This window comes from Aedes albopictus, chromosome 3 (genome assembly GCF_035046485.1).
Source record: "Aedes albopictus strain Foshan chromosome 3, AalbF5, whole genome shotgun sequence".
In the NCBI taxonomy this organism is placed as follows: Eukaryota; Metazoa; Arthropoda; class Insecta; order Diptera; family Culicidae; genus Aedes; species Aedes albopictus.
The window spans coordinates 318,288,837-318,307,120 of record NC_085138.1 but is presented as its reverse complement, the minus strand read 5'-3'; the positions used below and the strand labels follow the sequence as shown (position 1 = coordinate 318,307,120).

At 44.0% G+C, this 18,284-nt stretch overlaps 1 protein-coding gene across 50 annotated transcripts in view; it reads left to right on the top strand.

Moving 5' to 3' along the window:
- Positions 1-18,284, top strand: part of LOC115262726 (cell adhesion molecule Dscam2) — a 232,095-nt gene that overhangs the window by 139,061 nt on the left and 74,750 nt on the right. For 26 of the 50 annotated variants that reach the window (XM_062842638.1, XM_062842642.1, XM_062842640.1 and 23 more), the window contains exons 7-10: positions 5,761-6,197; positions 6,262-6,669; positions 6,731-6,892; positions 12,899-13,210. In XM_062842638.1, coding sequence (XP_062698622.1) covers positions 5,761-6,197; positions 6,262-6,669; positions 6,731-6,892; positions 12,899-13,210 — 1,319 coding nt within the window. Of the gene's footprint in view, positions 1-5,760; positions 6,198-6,261; positions 6,670-6,730; positions 6,893-12,898; positions 13,211-13,270; positions 13,562-16,489; positions 16,778-17,511; positions 17,800-18,284 lie in introns of all 50 variants that reach the window. The other 24 variants (XM_062842651.1, XM_062842652.1, XM_062842645.1 and 21 more) reach the window with 4 other exon arrangements.

The window sequence follows — 18,284 nt, the reverse complement described above, 5'->3', positions numbered from 1 at the left end:
GAGCTATTAAGGAGATCCCTAAACGAACTCCTGAAGAGATCACCGAAGGAACTTCTGGAGCAATTCTTGAATAAACTCTTGCAAGAATCTCTGAAAATTTCATCGATTTTCTCTTTCGCTAATGATCGCATTACATTTACAGCTGAGAAAATCGATGATAAGAAATCAATTATTGCTTAATTGGCTAGTTTTGAACACACGCATCATGTTATAACTCACTTTGAAATATTTCTGTTTTGCTTGTGTAAATACCTATCGTCCCAACATTCAGTGGCACTGTTTATTATAAGGAATTACATAAAACTATTGAAAATCACATTGTGTAATAAATTAAAAAAAAAAAAAACAACCTCAAGTGTGCTATTGTAAGTGTTTGTACTAGTCGACTACTTTTAAAAAAGTCTTTTTCAAACGTTCTTTAAATCAATGCATTGCTGAGTCCTGAGCTAGTTTATCTAGGGACCTACAGGTTTACTTCCCTTCCGAAGGAAGAATTCACATTTTTGTGAGTGGGAGTTGTAATTTTGAAGAAATTGTTTGAAACTTTGGCAGTGCTGCCAAAATTTCAAAATCTATTAAAAGTACTCAACTAGATTTAAAACTTACAATGGTTCAACTAAAATAGAACGTTTATCTTCAAGAAAACACCACATTATTGGCTATCTCACTTCCACAGAACCGGTGGGCAGCGTTGGTCCGAAAGTTTCCGGCGGCCGTCTTCAGGAAATGGTTGTCAGGTCTAACGAAAACTTCTCCATAGTTTGCCCGGCACAATCGTTTCCAGTTCCCGTGTTTAGGTAATGATCCCAACAGAAAAAAACGACAACATTCAGGCAATTTGAAAATTTAGTTCCCTGTATATGTAAATTCAATTGATCTTCCTACAATGTCCTAGAACCGGTTGGCAGTGTTGCCCCGAAAATCTCCGGCCATCGTCTGCAGGACTTGAACGTCAAAGCATCGAACGACTTTGCCATTCTCTGCCTTGGACAATCGTATCCGACACCCAGTTTTAGGTAAAACGCTTATCTATGGAAGAAGTTGAGTTAAACTCCCTATCAGACATTCAGGCAATTTGATTGTAACATTATTCGTGATCGGCTACTAAACAAGTAAAATAATTATTTTTATGGAACAGAACCGATCGGCAGTGTTGCTCCCAAAATATCCGGTGGATTGCTGCAGGAAATGAAGGTTCAACTTGGCCATGATTTTGCTATCCTATGTTTGGGACAATCGTACCCGATGCCAAGTTTTAGGTAAAGTTCCTCTTCCGAAGAATCCGTTACAATTGCGTACCCGTCGACATTCAGGCACTTTGGTTTTATAACCTCTTCTGTGTAGTGAACGGCTTGAACAGATTTTTTGTTTTCCACCCATAACTAGAACCCGTCGGTCTTGTAAAACCCAGAGTGAACAATAAGTTCGAAATGATCGATGTTGCTATCAATACGACATTCGTTGGCCTCTGTAATGGACAGGCATTCCCCGTTCCGGTCTATAGGTATTGAGAAAAATTCGGTTAGGATTGGCTTGCATTCATTAAATAACTCAAATTTAACTTTCCAGGTTAGACGGTAAGTATCGGATCATGTTGTAAATATAACGATGGAAAACTGATTCTGCTGACATTGAACTAAGACAACCTATTCATCACTATGAGAAGGAATAACCTATAGGAAGACGTCAGCTTTTGTTGCTATGATTACTGTGTGTCATTTTTGAAAAACTGGCTATTTCACTTGCAAAACACTGCCACAGTTTTGATCCGCAGCCCATTGATAATTATGTAAAATCACCGAATGCCATTTAGATTCAGATGTAGATTTAGAACCGGTGGGCTTTGATACACATCTATATTTTAGTAAGTTTGATTTCGTTCTCACGCTTATGGCTTTTGAGACATTCTCGTGGCCCGTGACCACAGATTGGAAACCACTGATCTTTGCATCATATCTCTATTGAAAATTCTACTCTTTGAGATGACCAATCCGAAAAACATGTATCCCCACATCTTCGGTTCTTGAGAAATTCGCGTGGCCCGTGGCCGCAGGTTGGGAACCACAGAACTTCTAAAAACAGCTAAATTGTTGATTGCAACTAAGTGACTTTAAAATTGTTACAGTTTCAAAACTATTTAATTTCAATCTTCTCCCGTTCACTCACTAAATTACAAATACATAACTTTCCACCAAAGTTAGGCGTAAGTTGATGTTTTAGTGTATTCCGAACTTTGCACTTTGAGAAATACAGATTCACTAGTTCTTCATTCTTCCTTGAATTTCTTCTACATATAAGGTCTGAATATCACGATACAGAAATCTCAAAATTTCTAAGGCTTACTAGCGTCTACTAGCGGAGAAACCTAGAATCAATTACCATTAGGGTTTGGGCTTTAATGAGGGAATCTAGTTCGCGAGAACAGGCTTGCTCATGGGCATTGGAGGTGGGACTAAGGGATTTCCAGAAAGTTCCCAGAGAGCCCAAAAAAAAAGGAGGTTCCAAGAGACTTCAGGGGCGTTTCAGGGGGTTGTTTCAGGGATTTCAGGAGCCTTTTAAGGGCATTCAGAGTAATTTCAAAGAGTTTCAGGAAGTTTCAGGTACATTTTAAGGGCGTTCCTAGAGGTTTTAGGATTGTTTAATAGCATTTCAGGGGCGTTTCAAGGGGTTTTCAGGTGCGTTTCAGGGGATTTCTGGAGCAAGGCGTCCAAAGTGGTTTCAGAGGCATTTGAAATTGATTATGATAATTTGAAGTGCGTTTCAATGGGATTACGGAGGTTTCAGAGGCATTTAGATGCTTTTCAGATCAGGGCCGTATAAGGCGGTTTAAAGAATCAAAGGGCATTTCAAGTGCGTTTCAAAACTTATTGTGATGCACCTGAGACACTCCGAAACGCCACCAGCCAAAAAATGCTCTGAAACTTCCTGGAATGCCTCCAAAATCCCCCTGAAACCCCCTCGGAACCCATGCAACGCATCTGAGATGCTCCGAAGCTCCCCGACAACTCCTCCGTAACACTTCCGTAACGCATCTGAACCCCGCCGAAAAAGCTCTGAAACCCCTTGGACTCTATGTAATGCACCTCAGACTCTTCAAAATCCCGGAAACGCCTCTGAATCTCGCCAAAAATGTTCTAAAACTTCCTGAAATGCCTCCAAAATCTCCCTGAAACCCCCTCGGACCCTATGTAACGCACCTGAGGCCCTCAGAAATGCCTCTGAAACTTCCAGAAATGCCTCCGAAACCCCCTTAAGATCCACTCGGGCCCCATGTTACGTACCTCCGAACCTCGGAAACTCCCGAAACATATCTGTAACGCTTCCAAAACCCGTCGAAAACCCTTTGAAACTGTAATGCTTCCGAAAACCCCCTCAAATATTGCTTCCATTTTTTGATTGTTTGTCGTTGTTTCGTCAAGAGATTCCCGTCTTTATCCCGGGTGCATTTTGGCTCACAGCACGGTGCCGTTGCAGATGCGTAGAACTATCTGGTGTAACTTCCGTGATTTTTTAGAACAACACAGCACTTCCATTTGTTCGCACTTCGCTTCTTCCATATACCGAAAGAGGCGGCCCTGCTGCTTCTGCTTCCATTTGTAATGTTCCCCGTTTTGCCGGGTTCCGTGCTGCAGCATGACCGCCCGCGCTACGTTCTTCTCCTTCAAATTATCTCTATACTCCTCGTCGAACCAGTAATCGTTCCTTCGACTTTGTTCCCAAGTAACACACATGTTATATAAAAGTTACGATAGCGCAAGTTTTGGTTGTATAGAAGTTTATTTTACGTTATTTCAACACAATGTTGGAATTACGTAAAATAAAATTCTATACAACCAAAACTTGCGCTGTCGTAACTCTATTATAACATGTGTGTTGCTTGGGTTCCATGTACCCGACGACGCTCTCGACTGCGTTGTTGATGGCTGCTTTAACTGTACTTCAGCAGCCCTCTAGAGCGGCCTTATAGAGCTGCCTCGAGGTCCTGTGCTGTGCATATGTTAAGGCGACATCCTTTTGTGTCAGTAGCCCTAGCTAGGTCGTACCGAAGCGGCCGTCGGTACGGTACATTGTTGATTACGGAGAGTTTTCGGCGCAGTTTGACCTTCAACAGGTAGTGACAGAGTCGATGTTAGCGCCACGATAGGTCCTGTCGGTGAAGTGCCGTCTATTGACGGTGAAGTGCCGTCTATTGGGATTCATTTGGGATTCTATGGCGATCCCCAGGTGCAACGATAAGAGAGGCTATGTTGCAAGAAGGTGCTACGAATGGCTAGGTTCTTGGTGACGGTGAAATCGATTAGTCGTAGGCCGTTATCGTTCATCTGCTGGTGGACGCTAAACTTTCCAATGGTCGGTCTGTATCACCCCTGGATTATCTGAGCCTTTAGGCACATAGTTTAGGTTTCCTATGATGATATTGAAAACCTAGCTTGTGCAGCGGTCATAGACGCATTCAAGCTGCGCGTAGAATGCGTTCTTGTAATCATCAGTGCTTCCGGAGTGAGGATTGAGCACGTTGATTATGCTGACGTTGAAGAATTTGCTCTTGTTCCTTAACCTCAATCGGTACTTGAACCTCATCATGTTCGCATCATGGATCCTGTCTAACACAGCTCCTGTAGGGTAACAATGCGAGAGATCTTGATGAAATTGAGAGATCTGCAATTCTTCGTTTCGAATTTCCAATTGCAAGTGTTTTTCCGTCACGTGGGTTCGTATTCTTGCTTTGTTTCCTTTTCGCTGCTTATTGGTTTTACGGCTGGCTTGCATAGCCCGGCACAAACCCGCTAACTTTCCGGAGGACCAGGGTGTGCAGTTGTGCTTAGAGTCCTTCATTGACCTGGGGGACAGACTCCGTTGTGAGCCGTTTCTCATGGAGGACATACGCTCAGGCTTGCAGAAGCCTCAACATTCGTAACCTTTGTCGAGTTAAGTCCGATGAGACTTGATAATGAAGTGAATTACTTCACTTTGGTGTTTCAATTTACGTCATATTAGATACTTGCATATGTCGGTTCAAGTGACGCAAAATTACATGATATGTTCTAAGCACGGACTTGTATTATTTTCGCGATAAGGAAGCGTCTAGAATTTTCGAAACGCAAAAATTGTACACTACTATTATCAGTAAGAATTCCAGCCTTTGGACAATGTTAGCAAGTCAGTTTTCCGTCGAAACAACATGATGAACCTTGAATGAAACGTAATTAAGTGTGATCATAGAGATATTGTTAAACGCTTCAAATAAATAGATTCCTTTTGAAGCATCTTTTTGACTACTATCGTTATTTACAAAATTAAGGATATTTGAAATAAACTTTAATTTTGCAGTACCTGTTTGAAAGTTTTCTGAAATTGAACAGCTATGAAGCATTACTTAAGAATATGATAAAATATATCAAGTTCCGACGTTTCTTACTTTCTTATACATACATAATTGAGTAGAGTTATACTAAATTTTGAAAGCCTATTGCATGACTTTTTTTACATACTTGAATTACGTTCCATTCAATATCAGGTAAGATAACTTTTTCGCAAACTATTCTTCAGTAAAAACGTAACAACCAACCACAAATATCATTCCATCAGCTAATGTGTCAACGTGTATCATCACATTTTCTTCTCAAAGATTCTGGTTCATGCTTACTGCCTTCATCCATCTCTGCTTTGTTCGTTACGCACCTTGACCCATTAGTCTGCTGTGGAACCGAAGAACCCGGCCAAAACCGTAACCCCACCGTTTCGCTTTCTCCCTTCCAGGTGGTACAAATACATCGAAGGAACGACTCGCAAGCAAGCCGTGGTGCTGAACGACCGCGTCAAACAGGTCTCCGGAACGCTGATCATCAAGGATGCCGTCGTGGACGACTCCGGCAAGTACCTGTGCGTTGTGAACAACTCGGTCGGTGGAGAAAGTGTCGAAACCGTCCTAACGGTGACGGCTCCGCTCACGGCTAAGATCGAACCCCGCACCCAGACGGTGGACTTTGGCCGACCGGCCGTGTTCACGTGCAAGTTCTCCGGCAATCCGATCAAAACCGTCAGCTGGATGAAGGACGGCAAAGCGCTGGGACACAGCGATGCCGTGCTGCGGATAGAATCGGTCAAGAAGGAAGACAAGGGCATGTACCAATGCTTCATCCGAAACGATCAGGAAAGTGCCCAGGCCAGCGCTGAACTGAAGCTGGGAGGACGATGTAAGTGTGACTGTGGGATAACTGAGGGAAGTTCTGAAGACTCACCAATACGTATATTTCACAGTTGACCCACCGGTGATCCGAGAGGCTTTCCCCGAGGAAACCCGTCACCCGGGACCCTCCGTCTTTCTGAAGTGTATCGCTGGCGGTAACCCAACGCCGGAAATCTCCTGGGAACTGGACGGAAAGAAAATCACCAACAGCGATCGGTACCAGGTCGGACAGTACGTCACGGTCAATGGGGATGTCGTTTCGCACTTGAACATCACATCGCTACACTCGAACGATGGCGGTCTGTACAAGTGTATCGCCAGCAGTAAGGTCGGGGTGGCAGAACATTCGGCCAAGCTGAACGTGTACGGTTTGCCTTATGTGAGGACCATGGAGAAAAAATCGATTGTGGCCGGTGAGACGTTGATCGTGACGTGTCCGGTCGCTGGGTATCCGATCGATTCGATTGTTTGGGAGAGAGGTAAGACGTGTACCCGGTACTGATAGATCTGAGATATTCAAGAGATGTTTTGCCATTTTAGACAACCGACAACTGCCAATCAACCGCAAGCAGAAAGTGTTCCCCAATGGAACGCTCATCATCGAAAATGTAGAACGGAACTCCGATCAGGCTACGTACACCTGTGTGGCGAAGAACTCAGAAGGCTACACCGCTCGGGGGACGCTGGAAGTTGTTGTCATGGGTAAGTGCCAAAGTTTCTTTTGTTGATCTTTTTCACGGAGGTATGGATTTCGATGAACGGTAAAATTAGGCCTCTCTCAGGATACAGCGCAATTAGCGGACTACATGTACAGTATCGTATTATACGTCGACAAAACGCTTCAATACTTTAATCACACTTTTGCGAAATCCTGGCGAATTTCTAGACTAATTCATCCCGAGATTCTCTGTAAATATGTACTGAAAACCTTTGGTGATTCAAGATTAGATTAACCCGTATTCGCATACATACTAGGACGCCTGCAGGGATTTATCTATGACAAGATTCACGGATTTCCCCGATATATTTCCATGGTTTCCTCTTATTAGGGATTTGTCCCAGGAAGTCTACTAGGTTTTTTTATAAGTTTTCTTCCCGGAATTCTACCAGGGATTCCTCCTGGTATTCCCGAAGGGATTTTTCCCGGGATTCCCTTATTGATTTCCGCGGGATTTTAAGGGATTTCTACTGGGATTCCTATAGCTCGTAGGGATTCCTCTATGAATTTCATCAAAGATTTATCCCGGGATTTCTTTTGAGCTTTCCCGGGATTGGTTTTCATCTTTTTGACAAGGTTTACTCCCGGGATTCCTTTAAGGATTCCTTACGAAAACCTTCATGGGATACTTTCATTCATCCGTCCCGGGATTCCTTTAGTGATTCTGTTAAGGATTCCACCCGGAATTCCTGTATGAGTTCCTCCAGGAATATCTTCAAGAAACTGTACCGGGATTCCTTCGGAAATATTTTCCGGGATTCTTTCATATACTCCCTTCCGAAATTCCTTTAAAGACTTATCCGAGATTCTTACACGGATAAACCCTGGGATTTCTTGAGGGATTCTTTTGAGGGTTCCTCCCGGAATTCCTTCATTAGTTCCTCCGGAATATCTACACGAAATTATCCCGGAATTCCTTCAGGGATATTTTCTAGGATTATTTCAATTAATCTTTCCGAAATTCGTTTGGAAATTCTTCTCAGGGTTTTTTCACGGAAAAATTTTGGGATTCTTTGAGGGATTTCTTCAGGGATTCTTCCAGGGATTTCTCCCGAGATTCCTTCTGGAATTTCTGCCGGCTTTTCTTCTGGAACTACTTTCGGGGTACCTTCAAGAATTTCCTTTCGGGTGTGTTTTTTTTTTTCTGGAAATCCTTGTAAGATTACTGCAATGATTCTACCCGGGTTCCCTTTAAGCATTTCTCTTGAATTTCTGTCAGGGATTTTTTTTTTCAAGTACTCTACTCGGAATTCTTCTACGGGTTTCTTCAATTTGCTCAAGGATTACTTTAGGTATTTCATTCAAGATCTCCGACAAGATTTCTACCAGGATTTCTCAATTGAATTCTTCTGAGATTTATACACGATTTACTGCCGTGTATTTTTTTTCCGAGGATTACTTCGGGTATTTCTAAAGAGATCGTTCAGGGATTTCTCCCTAGATTCCTTCAAAGACATCTCCCGGGATTCCTTAATTGATGTTTCAAGTGTTTCCTATGGGGACTTCTCCCGAGAACCTTTCAGGGATTCCTCCCGAGATTCTTTGAAATGCTTTGAGGATCCTTCCAAGGATTCCATGAGGGACTTCTCCCGGGATTTCTTCAGCCATTTCTTCCGGGAATCCTCCAGGGATTCCTCTCGATTCATTTAAGTATCTTTTCTTAGAATCCATACAGGGAATCTGTCAGAAGATTGTTCCTAAAATTCCTTGGGATTTCCTTTCGAAGATTTCTCACGGAATTCCTTCTTGAAAATCCCCAGAAGGGGTAAAATTTCTCCAGGAGCTCTTTATAGGATTCCACCAAGAGTTTCTGTGGAAGTTTCATGAAGAAATCCATTCTGAAAGAAATTCCGCTAGGGATTCTTTCAATGGTTTCACTAGAAATGATCCAGATATTTCGTAGACTATTTCTCTAATAATTCCACTAGGAATTCCTTAAGGAATTTCCCCGGGAAATCTTGAAGGTTAATTTCTAACGGGAGTTCCACCGTGAATTTCTCTAAGAGTTCTACTGAGTTCTAGGACTTTCACGGGGAATAACTCTAGAAGCTTCACTAGAAATTCTTTTGGGAGTTCCACTTGGCACTCCTCTAGGAGTTTCCTCGGGAATTTCTCTATAAGTTCCACCAGAAATTTCTCTAGGAGTTCTTCTGGGAATTTCCCAAGGAGTTCCACAGTGGAAATTTCTATAGTAGTTCCATTAGGAGTTCTACTAGGAGTTTGGAAATTATCCCAGAACTTCTTCTGTGTGCTTTTCGAGAAGCTCTTGCAACAATTCTTCCGGAAGTTGCACCGTGATTTCTTTCGCAAGTTCCGTAAGGAATTCTCTATTGAGTTGCTCTGGGAATTTTTCAGAAGTTCCTACAAGAATTCTTCCAGAAGATTATTGTTGTAATTATCCTGGATGTTCCTCCTGAAAATTTTCCTGAAGTTTCTCTGGAAATTCTCACGTAAGTTTCTCCCGGAAACATCTTCGGATACTCACCCGATATTTCTTGCAGAATTTCTTCCGGAAAATAGTTCAAAGTTTTTTGGAAATTCTTTCAAAAGTTCCTCCGCGAAATCTCCTGGAAGTTTCATCAGGAGTTCCTCCAGAAATTTTTCGAGGAATTTTTCCTGCTTTTCTTTTGAAAGTTTCTTCGGAAGCTCTTGCGCAAGATCCCCTGGATCTTCTGGAAGTTCTCCAGGAGAATATTTCTGGAATTTCCTCCGAAAACCGTCCGGGAAGCCCCTCCGGGAGTTCAACCAGAAGTTTCTCAAGCAATTTCACGTAGATATTTGCAAAACTCCATCCGGAATTTTCTTCACAAGTAGCTCCAGTAATTCTTTCAGGTGATTCTAAAATATTTTTTCGGAAGTTTTCTGTGAAATTCTCTCGGGAATTCTTACGAAAATTCGACTGGGAATTCTTAGGAAATATTTCCTTGTGGAAGTTCTGCCTGCAATTTTTCCCCAAGTTTTTTAAGGAACTCTAACAAAATTTATACAATGGCTTCTTCTAGCTTTTTCTGAAAATTCTCCCAGAAGTCCTGCGGGAACTGATTGAGAAGGTCCTCAGGAAACTCCCCCAGAACTACAGACTCTTCCAGTAGTTGCTCTGAGAATTTTTCCGAATTGCTACGAAACTTAATTCGTGAATTCTTCCGAGATTCTTTCGTGATTTTCTGCAGAATTTCCTCCGAGAGTTTTTGCAAGAGTTTTTCCTGAATCGAAAATTCCGCTTGGGATTTCTCCAGGAGTTTTGTCTGTAATTCCTTTAGGATTATCACCTAGAATTTCTCCTGGAATTTTTCTCGGAGATCTTTTCTGGGATTCCTTCTGGAGTTCATCTCAGTAATTTCTTCGGAAACTTTCCGGAAAATTTTTCCAAGTATTATTTTAAAAGTGTCTCCAGAAGTCCTTGCGCACAATTCTCCGGGAATTCTTCTGGAAGTTCCCAGCTATTTTTTTTTTCCGGAAGTTTCTCCGAGAAACTACTCACATTTTTTTCAGAATTTCATCCAGATATTTCTGCAAAAAAAGCTCCGGTACTTCTTTCGAAAGATCCTTCATCATTTTTTCGCTATTTTTTTGTGAAAGTTTCTCGGGAATTTATACGAAACTTCGACTGGGAATTCTTAGAGATCATTTTCTCGGAATTCTTCTGGAAGTTCCCAGGAGATTTTCCATTTTCGTAAGTTTCTTGAAGAATGCTTCCCGACTCCGGGAAAGCTTTCAGCATTTTTATTGGACTTTTTTCTCAAGACTTCCTTTGAGAATTCTTTCCAAAATTCCTCCAGAAAATTCCCCGGGATTTTCTAGAAGTTTCTTCAAATACTCTCAGAAATTCCAAAGGGGTTTGTGCTGGAAGTCCTTCTGAAAATTTTTCAAGTTTTTCAAGAAATTCTTCCAGAATTTCCATAATGAATTCTTCCAATTTTTTTCTGGGAATTATTCCAAAAGTCCTGCGGGAACAAATCCAGAAGTACCATCGTAACTTTTTCTAGCACTTTCTCCGTAAGCTTTTCCAGAATTCTTCCGGAAGTTGGGAAATTCTACCGATATCTTATTCGACAATTCTTTCGAAATTCTTTTCCTGTAGTAGGAAGTTCTATCTGGAATAGCTTCAGGTTTATCATCTAGGATTTCTCCTGGATTTTTTCTAGAAGATCTTCCTGATATTCCTCAATATATTCTCGAGAAAACTAACGATCCTAAATAAAATCTTGAATTTATTGCATGTTCCGAGAATTCCTCCGGGAGTTTCTTAGAGAATACTTCCAAAGCTTCTTCAGGACTTTCTGCAGAAGTTCCTTCGAGAGTTCTTGCAGTAGTTTTTCCCGAAACTTCTCCAGAAGTTCCATAGAAAATTCCGTAAAGAGATCGGTCCACTTCGGATCTCCTCAGTAGTTCTATCTGAAGTTCCTTCGGGATTATCATCTAGGATTTCTTCTGGATTTTTTTGTAGTAGTTCTTCCAAGGATTGAAAAAGCTTCTGAATGAGTTCTTGGTTGGGATGTTAGGGAAAAATCTGATGGATTTTCGAAGTAATGAAGTAATTTCCGAAGGAGCTCCTGTAAGATGTGCTGGAGAAACTCCCCAAAGAATTTGCGGAGAAATTCTGGAAAGGAGTCCCGGAAAACTCTGTGGGTAATCCTTGGAGGAGTCCATGAAGAAATTACAGAAAGAACTCCTGGACTAGCTTATCAAGAAATTCCTGGAGGTGTTTAGCAGAAACTCTCAGTGGAACTCCTGAAGCGTTTTGCTTGAAACACCACATTTTCGCCTGTTCTTGTTAGACAGCTGCTTTTGAACTGGAGTTTTCCAGTCAGCGAGGGCTCAGTAAATAACCGGAATTTCGGATTTTTGGATCATAGACCTTGAAAAGTGAGGTTACGAGACGTCACTGCTTCCGAGATCATTGGCGATTCAGGAGCAAACGTCAGGATTTGAGATATTTTTTACGGATTTTTAGAGAACTGCTTGTAAGTGACTTGGAGAATTCTTGATGTGATCCTTAGTGATGAGGGTCTTTGCTCCTTGGTGAATCTATTGCGACGTCCTTGGCTAAGTAGAATATATCGAGGATCCCTTACGGGTAGTGGCATCTCGTAACCTCGCTTTTTACCTGTTCAACAACTCTAAAAGTTGCATTTGCGGAGACTTCAGCATCAGAATCAAATTGAAAATGGGCGGAAAAGGCTTTTATCGACATTTTCTACAAACTACAAGTCAATTTATCGTGAGAAATCAAGAATTTGCGCTCGTTGAATAGGTAGATTTGAGGTTAGGGAATCGCCACAGCTTACGGGTAACGTGATGATTCCTTTACAGAGCTTCTAGGTATTTTTTTTTCCTAGAAGCAGTTTTGTGGAGTCGTTGAGGATTCCTGAGAAGTTCCTCTAAAGAAGTCTGTTCCTACAGAACTTGACAACTAGCTAGTGCGATCCACGGTAAATTTCTCTGTAAATGTTTGTTGTTGAAAGCCTAGCGTGATTTTTAAGGACGTCCTCTTGAAATTCTACGGAAACATCTTTGCAGATACCGAACATCACCTACAGAGAAATCCTGGCTGGATCTTTGTTGCATTTATTGGAAGATTCTTGATAGATACCTTGCAAAATCCTTCACGGAGCACTGGGATGAACCTTGGCGAATACCTTAAGAGATTTGAGGCAGAACTGCAGAGATCTTGGTAGAATTTCTTGACAGTGGATATCTGCTACCTTTGCCTAACCTAATAGAGTTGATTAGATATGTGTCATTGCTGAGATCATCATATAAATCATTTGATTTGTATCGTGAGATAAACTAGAAGACAATAGATTTCCAGGTTCTCCATTTTTGTACTCTTGAACTTGTAACTGTAGCCTAGCTGCGTTCATCACAGTCCATACCTCTGTTAGTTGATAAGAATTTTAGCATACTTAAGAATACGGGTTAAACACGATAACGCGCGCGATCCGATCAATGCGTTACCGCACCATCGTCGTAACGTCGATATACCCCAGTGCTACCGCAAATTGTGCCGTTCAGCTTCGGCGACGAGCAGGTCAACCAATTCGATATGGTGTCGACGATGTGCACGGTAAACAAAGGTGACATGCCGATCGACATTAGCTGGGAGTTTACATCGTCCCTGGTGGAACCGCGAGTTCCCCGAAAGCTCTACACCAACGACGGGGTTCTGCTGAGTAGAGGTAGCACCCGTATCAGCACCCTCAGCATTGACTCGGTGCGGGACCGTCACAGCGGAAACTATACCTGCCGGGCGAAGAATCAAGCCGGCGCATCGGAATACACTGCGGTCCTATCCGTCAACGGTGATTGCCTTTTAGTTTGCTTTACCTGATGTTATTGTTCCTTCCCGACTTTGTACATAGTTCTTCCGCAAATCGTCCCCTTCGACTTCGGTGAGGAGTCCATCAATGCTATGGATATGGTTTCGGCGTATTGTAGCGTGAATAAGGGCGATCTTCCGATGCAGATTCGATGGAGTAGAGATAATCAACCGATCGATGGTAGCAGCGAAGGAATATCCGTGAGTCGAACGAATCAACGCATCAGCGTGCTGAGTATAGAGTCCGTCAGGGATATCCACAGTGGAAACTACACCTGCACAGCAGAGAATAAGGCTGGACGTGCTCAGCATACGGCAACACTGTTTGTCAACGGTTAGCTTATGTTATGTAGACGATTTAGAGAGTATTTCCTTTGTCCTATCAAGTTCCTCCCCAGATTGTCCCGTTCGACTTTGGAGAAGACTCGGTGTTTGCAATGGATATGGTATCTGCTACCTGCACGGTCAACAAAGGTGATCTTCCCATCGAGATCACGTGGCTCCAGAATGGAAAGCGGGTCTACTCGAACGACGGCATTTCGATCAGTAGGCCCAACCAAAGGCTTAGCACCCTTAGCATAGAATCGGTGCGGGGCAGACACAGTGGGAACTACACTTGCCTCGCTAAGAATCACGCAGGAAACGTAGAATTCATAGCACCTTTACTCGTGAATGGTTAGATCCTAGTTGTTTGTTTGTCATTCCTCTTTTCCCACTGATCCAGTCCTCCCGCAAATTGTCCCGTTCGACTTCGGCCAGGAGGAGATTTTCTCGCAAGACACAGTATCAGCTTCCTGTACGGTCAGCAAGGGAGACATTCCGGTCAATGTCTACTGGTTGTTCAACGGGGTTCGTGTGGGGTCAAACGATGGAATACTAATCACCCGTCAGACGCAGAAAACTAGCTTCCTTACGATTGAATCCGTACGCGATCGCCATACCGGGAATTACAGCTGCGTGGCGGAGAACCGTGCCGGCGAGACTAGCCATACCGCGGAACTGTTTGTCAACGGTATGAACAACTTTTAAGGTTATGCTTTCTGTTTTGAACTCCCACATCAACAGTCCTTCCCCAAATCCTACCGTTCGACTTCGGAGTGGATACGATCTTTTCCAAAGATATGGTAACGTCCTCCTGTACGGTGAACAAGGGTGACTTTCCAATCGATATCTTCTGGAAATTCAACGGAAGACGGATCGCGTCCGAGGGGGGCATTACGATCAGTCGAACCAATCAACGGATGAGCGTGCTGACGATAGACGAGGTTCGCGATCGCGATGCCGGAAACTACACTTGCGTAGCGCACAACAAGGCCGGACAGGTCGAACAGTCGGCCACGCTGGCCGTCAATGGTTAGATTTGAATTTGTATTTTTGTTTTGTACGCTCCTGAATCCTCATGTAGCTCTTCCCCACATCACCCCATTCGACTTCGGTAGTGAATCGATCAACGCCATGGACGCGGTTTCGGCGTATTGTACGGTTATCAAGGGTGATCTCCCGATGGAAATTGTGTGGTTTCTGAACGGGCGACGGCTGTTTACGAGTGACGGTATTTCCATCAACCGCTTGAATCAACGATTGAGCGTGGTTAGCATAGAATCGGTCAGGGATCGCCATAGTGGGAACTACACCTGTGCCGTGTCGAACGCCGCCGGAAGTGTTCAACAGTCGGCGCAACTGCTTGTGAACGGTTAACGTCGGTTTTGATTTGTTTCTTTTTATGCGCATCCTTTTTCCCAAGTCCAACCGTCCGTGTTTCCGTTCGATTTCGGAACTGATCCCGTCGATTTGATGAATACGGTTTCGATAAACTGTGTCGTGTCCAAGGGTGACACGCCGATCATGATCGAGTGGCTGTTCAACGGCGTCAGAATCACCTCTAATGATGGGGTTCTTATTAGTAAAACCGGCCAGAAAATCAGTATGATGTCAATAGAATCAGTACAGCCGAGACATGCGGGAAACTATACGTGCGTTGCACGTAACAAAGCCGGGGAATCACAGCACACAGCAGAACTTCAGGTTATCGGTAACGAGTAGTGAAATCTAGAATGTCAAACTTTTTTGTGTTTTGTTCAAAGTAGTTATATCTCCTCATGATCCTTATTTCCGTAACCTACCTATCCAGTTCTCCCGGTTATTATGCCGTTTGAATTCGGTGAAGAGCCATTCGATCTCTTCAGTACTACCATGATCAGTTGTGCGGTGACCAAGGGTGATCTCCCCATCGACGTCAGTTGGCTGTTCAACGACATAGAGATATTGAACTCTCTCAACGGTATAACGATCACCAAGAGCGGCCAACGTATCAGCATGTTGACCATCGATTCGGTACAACCGGCACATGCCGGCAACTACAGCTGTGTTGCTCGGAACAGGGCGGGCGAAGCCCAGCATTCGTCGCAGCTCAAAGTGATTGGTAACGTTGCAGTATTTGTAATTTCCCCTTTTTTATCAATCTCCCTTCCAACCCTCCGCGTTAAGTCCTTCCGCTGATTTTCCCATTCGACTTTGGCGAGGATCCCGTCGACACACTGGATACAGTGTCCGCGAACTGCGTCGTTTCCAAGGGTGACGTTCCGATCGAAATCATTTGGCTGTTCGAAGGTCAACGAGTGACTTCCAACGATGGGATCACGGTTAGCAAGATGGGTGCCAGGATGAGTACCCTGTACATCGAGTCGATTCGGCCCAGACATGCGGGGAACTACAGTTGCGTTGCGCGGAACAAGGCTGGACAAGTGGAGCACAGTTCGGAACTAAAAGTTATCGGTAACTCCGGTGTTTGGTGTGATCGCGACCGTATGCTACGCTTCGCTTCTGCGCTTTGTAAATATAACGTGCGCGTGAGTGCTTCGATAACCATGTGTCTGTGCTGTGTATTCTTTTCGTTCAGTTCCTCCCACCATATTTCCTTTTGACTTCGGAGAGGAACCCGTGGATACGCTCAGTATGGCTACCATCAACTGCGCAGTTACCAAGGGCGATACGCCGATCTCTTTGAGTTGGCTGTTCAACGGGGAAGTGGTTCAAAGTGGGTATGATGGCGTAATTGTTACGAAAAGCGGACAACGAATCAGTATGTTGGCGATCGAGGCCGTAAGATCCGAACATGCGGGCAACTACACTTGTATCGCCCGAAATCGTGCCGGCGAGGTGCAGCATTCATCCGAACTTCGTGTTATCGGTATTTATGAGGTTTTTCATACAGATATCTTTTGTCCTTATTCCAATCCTTGAATCCTGTACGTCTACATAGCCGTTCCGTTGATCATGCCTTTCGAGTTTGGCGAGGAACCGTATGATTCGTCTAGTACCGTGTCGGTTCAGTGTGTGATTAGCAAAGGCGATACGCCAATCGATATCGGTTGGTTGTTCAATGGTCGTATGATTGACAGTAGCGATGGAATTTCCATATCCAAAATGGGTCAGAAGATGAGCACGTTGTACATAGAATCGATAAGGTCGGCTCATGCGGGGAACTACACGTGTCGCGCGAGCAACGCAGCCGGAACTGCTGAGCACAGTTCTGAGCTGAAGATCATCGGTAAAGTAGTATATTGATAATTCCTAATTTAAATCCTTCCTCCTTTGACCGATCCCAAAGTGGTTCCCATTATCCATCCGTTCGACTTCGGTGAGGAGGCCTATGATACCGGAAGCACTGTATCGGTGAGCTGTATTGTGACTAAGGGAGACACTCCCATCGACATCAGCTGGTTGTTCAACGGGCGTCGATTGACTACCAACGACGGAGTATTGATTACGAAAAGTGGGCAAAAAATTTCGCTGTTATCGATAGAATCCGCACATTCGCGACATGCCGGGAACTATACGTGCCGCGCGCGAAACGGAGCCGGTAGTGTCGAACAGACGTCCGAACTGCAGATCATAGGTAACTAATAGCTTTGTTTTGGTACCCTTATTCCGATTCCAAGTTATCCCGATCATCCATCCGTTCGACTTTGGGGAAGAAGCGTACGATACCGGAAGCACCGTATCGGTAAGCTGTATAGTGACTAAGGGCGACACTCCCATAGATATCAGTTGGTTGTTCAATGGTCGCAGGTTGTCTACCAATGACGGAGTTCTGATCACGAAAAGCGGTCAGAAAATATCGATCTTATCCATAGAATCGGCGCACTCACGCCATGCCGGAAACTACACTTGCCACGCTCGAAATCGCGCCGGAAGTGTAGAGCAGACATCTGAATTAAGGATCATAGGTAACTAATCAGTTTTTCAACATTCCTTATCTCGTATCGTTCCACCCTTCCCAAGTGATCCCAATCATTCACCCGTTCGACTTTGGCGAGGAGGCTTACGATTCCGGTAGCACTGTATCGGTAAGCTGTATTGTGACTAAGGGGGACATTCCTATCGATATCAGTTGGTTGTTTAACGGGCGTCGGTTAACTACTAACGATGGAGTCCTTATTTCGAAAAGTGGACAGAAAATGTCGATCTTATTGATAGAATCTGCCCATTCTCGTCACGCCGGAAACTACACCTGTCACGCCCGAAACGGCGCTGGAAGCGTCGAACACACGTCTGCGCTTCAAATCATAGGTAACTAACTAGCTTATTGTATCCCTACTCCCCAACACCACCCTCCGCCTCTCTGCGAAGTCATCCCAATCATCCTTCCGTTCGAGTTTGGCGAGGAAGCCTTCGACACGGGAAGTGCGGCTTCCGTCAGCTGTATTGTAACCAAGGGTGATACTCCGATCGACATCGGTTGGCTGTTCAACGGCCGCCGTATTGTGTCAAACGACGGTATTCTGATCTGGAAAAGTGGTCACAAAGTAAGCATGCTGACCATAGAATCGGTACACCCGCGTCACGCCGGCAACTACACGTGTCACGCTGCGAATCGTGCCGGAGCTGTTGAGCACAGCTCCGTACTGCAAGTCATGGGTATTGTTCAGAGTAGATTGGTGTACTGCTAATGCTTGTTTTGCTTGTTTCCCAAGTCCTTCCCGTCATCCTACCGTTCGAGTTCGGTGAAGAACCGCTAGATGAATCCAACATGGCCACCGTGCAGTGCGCAGTGA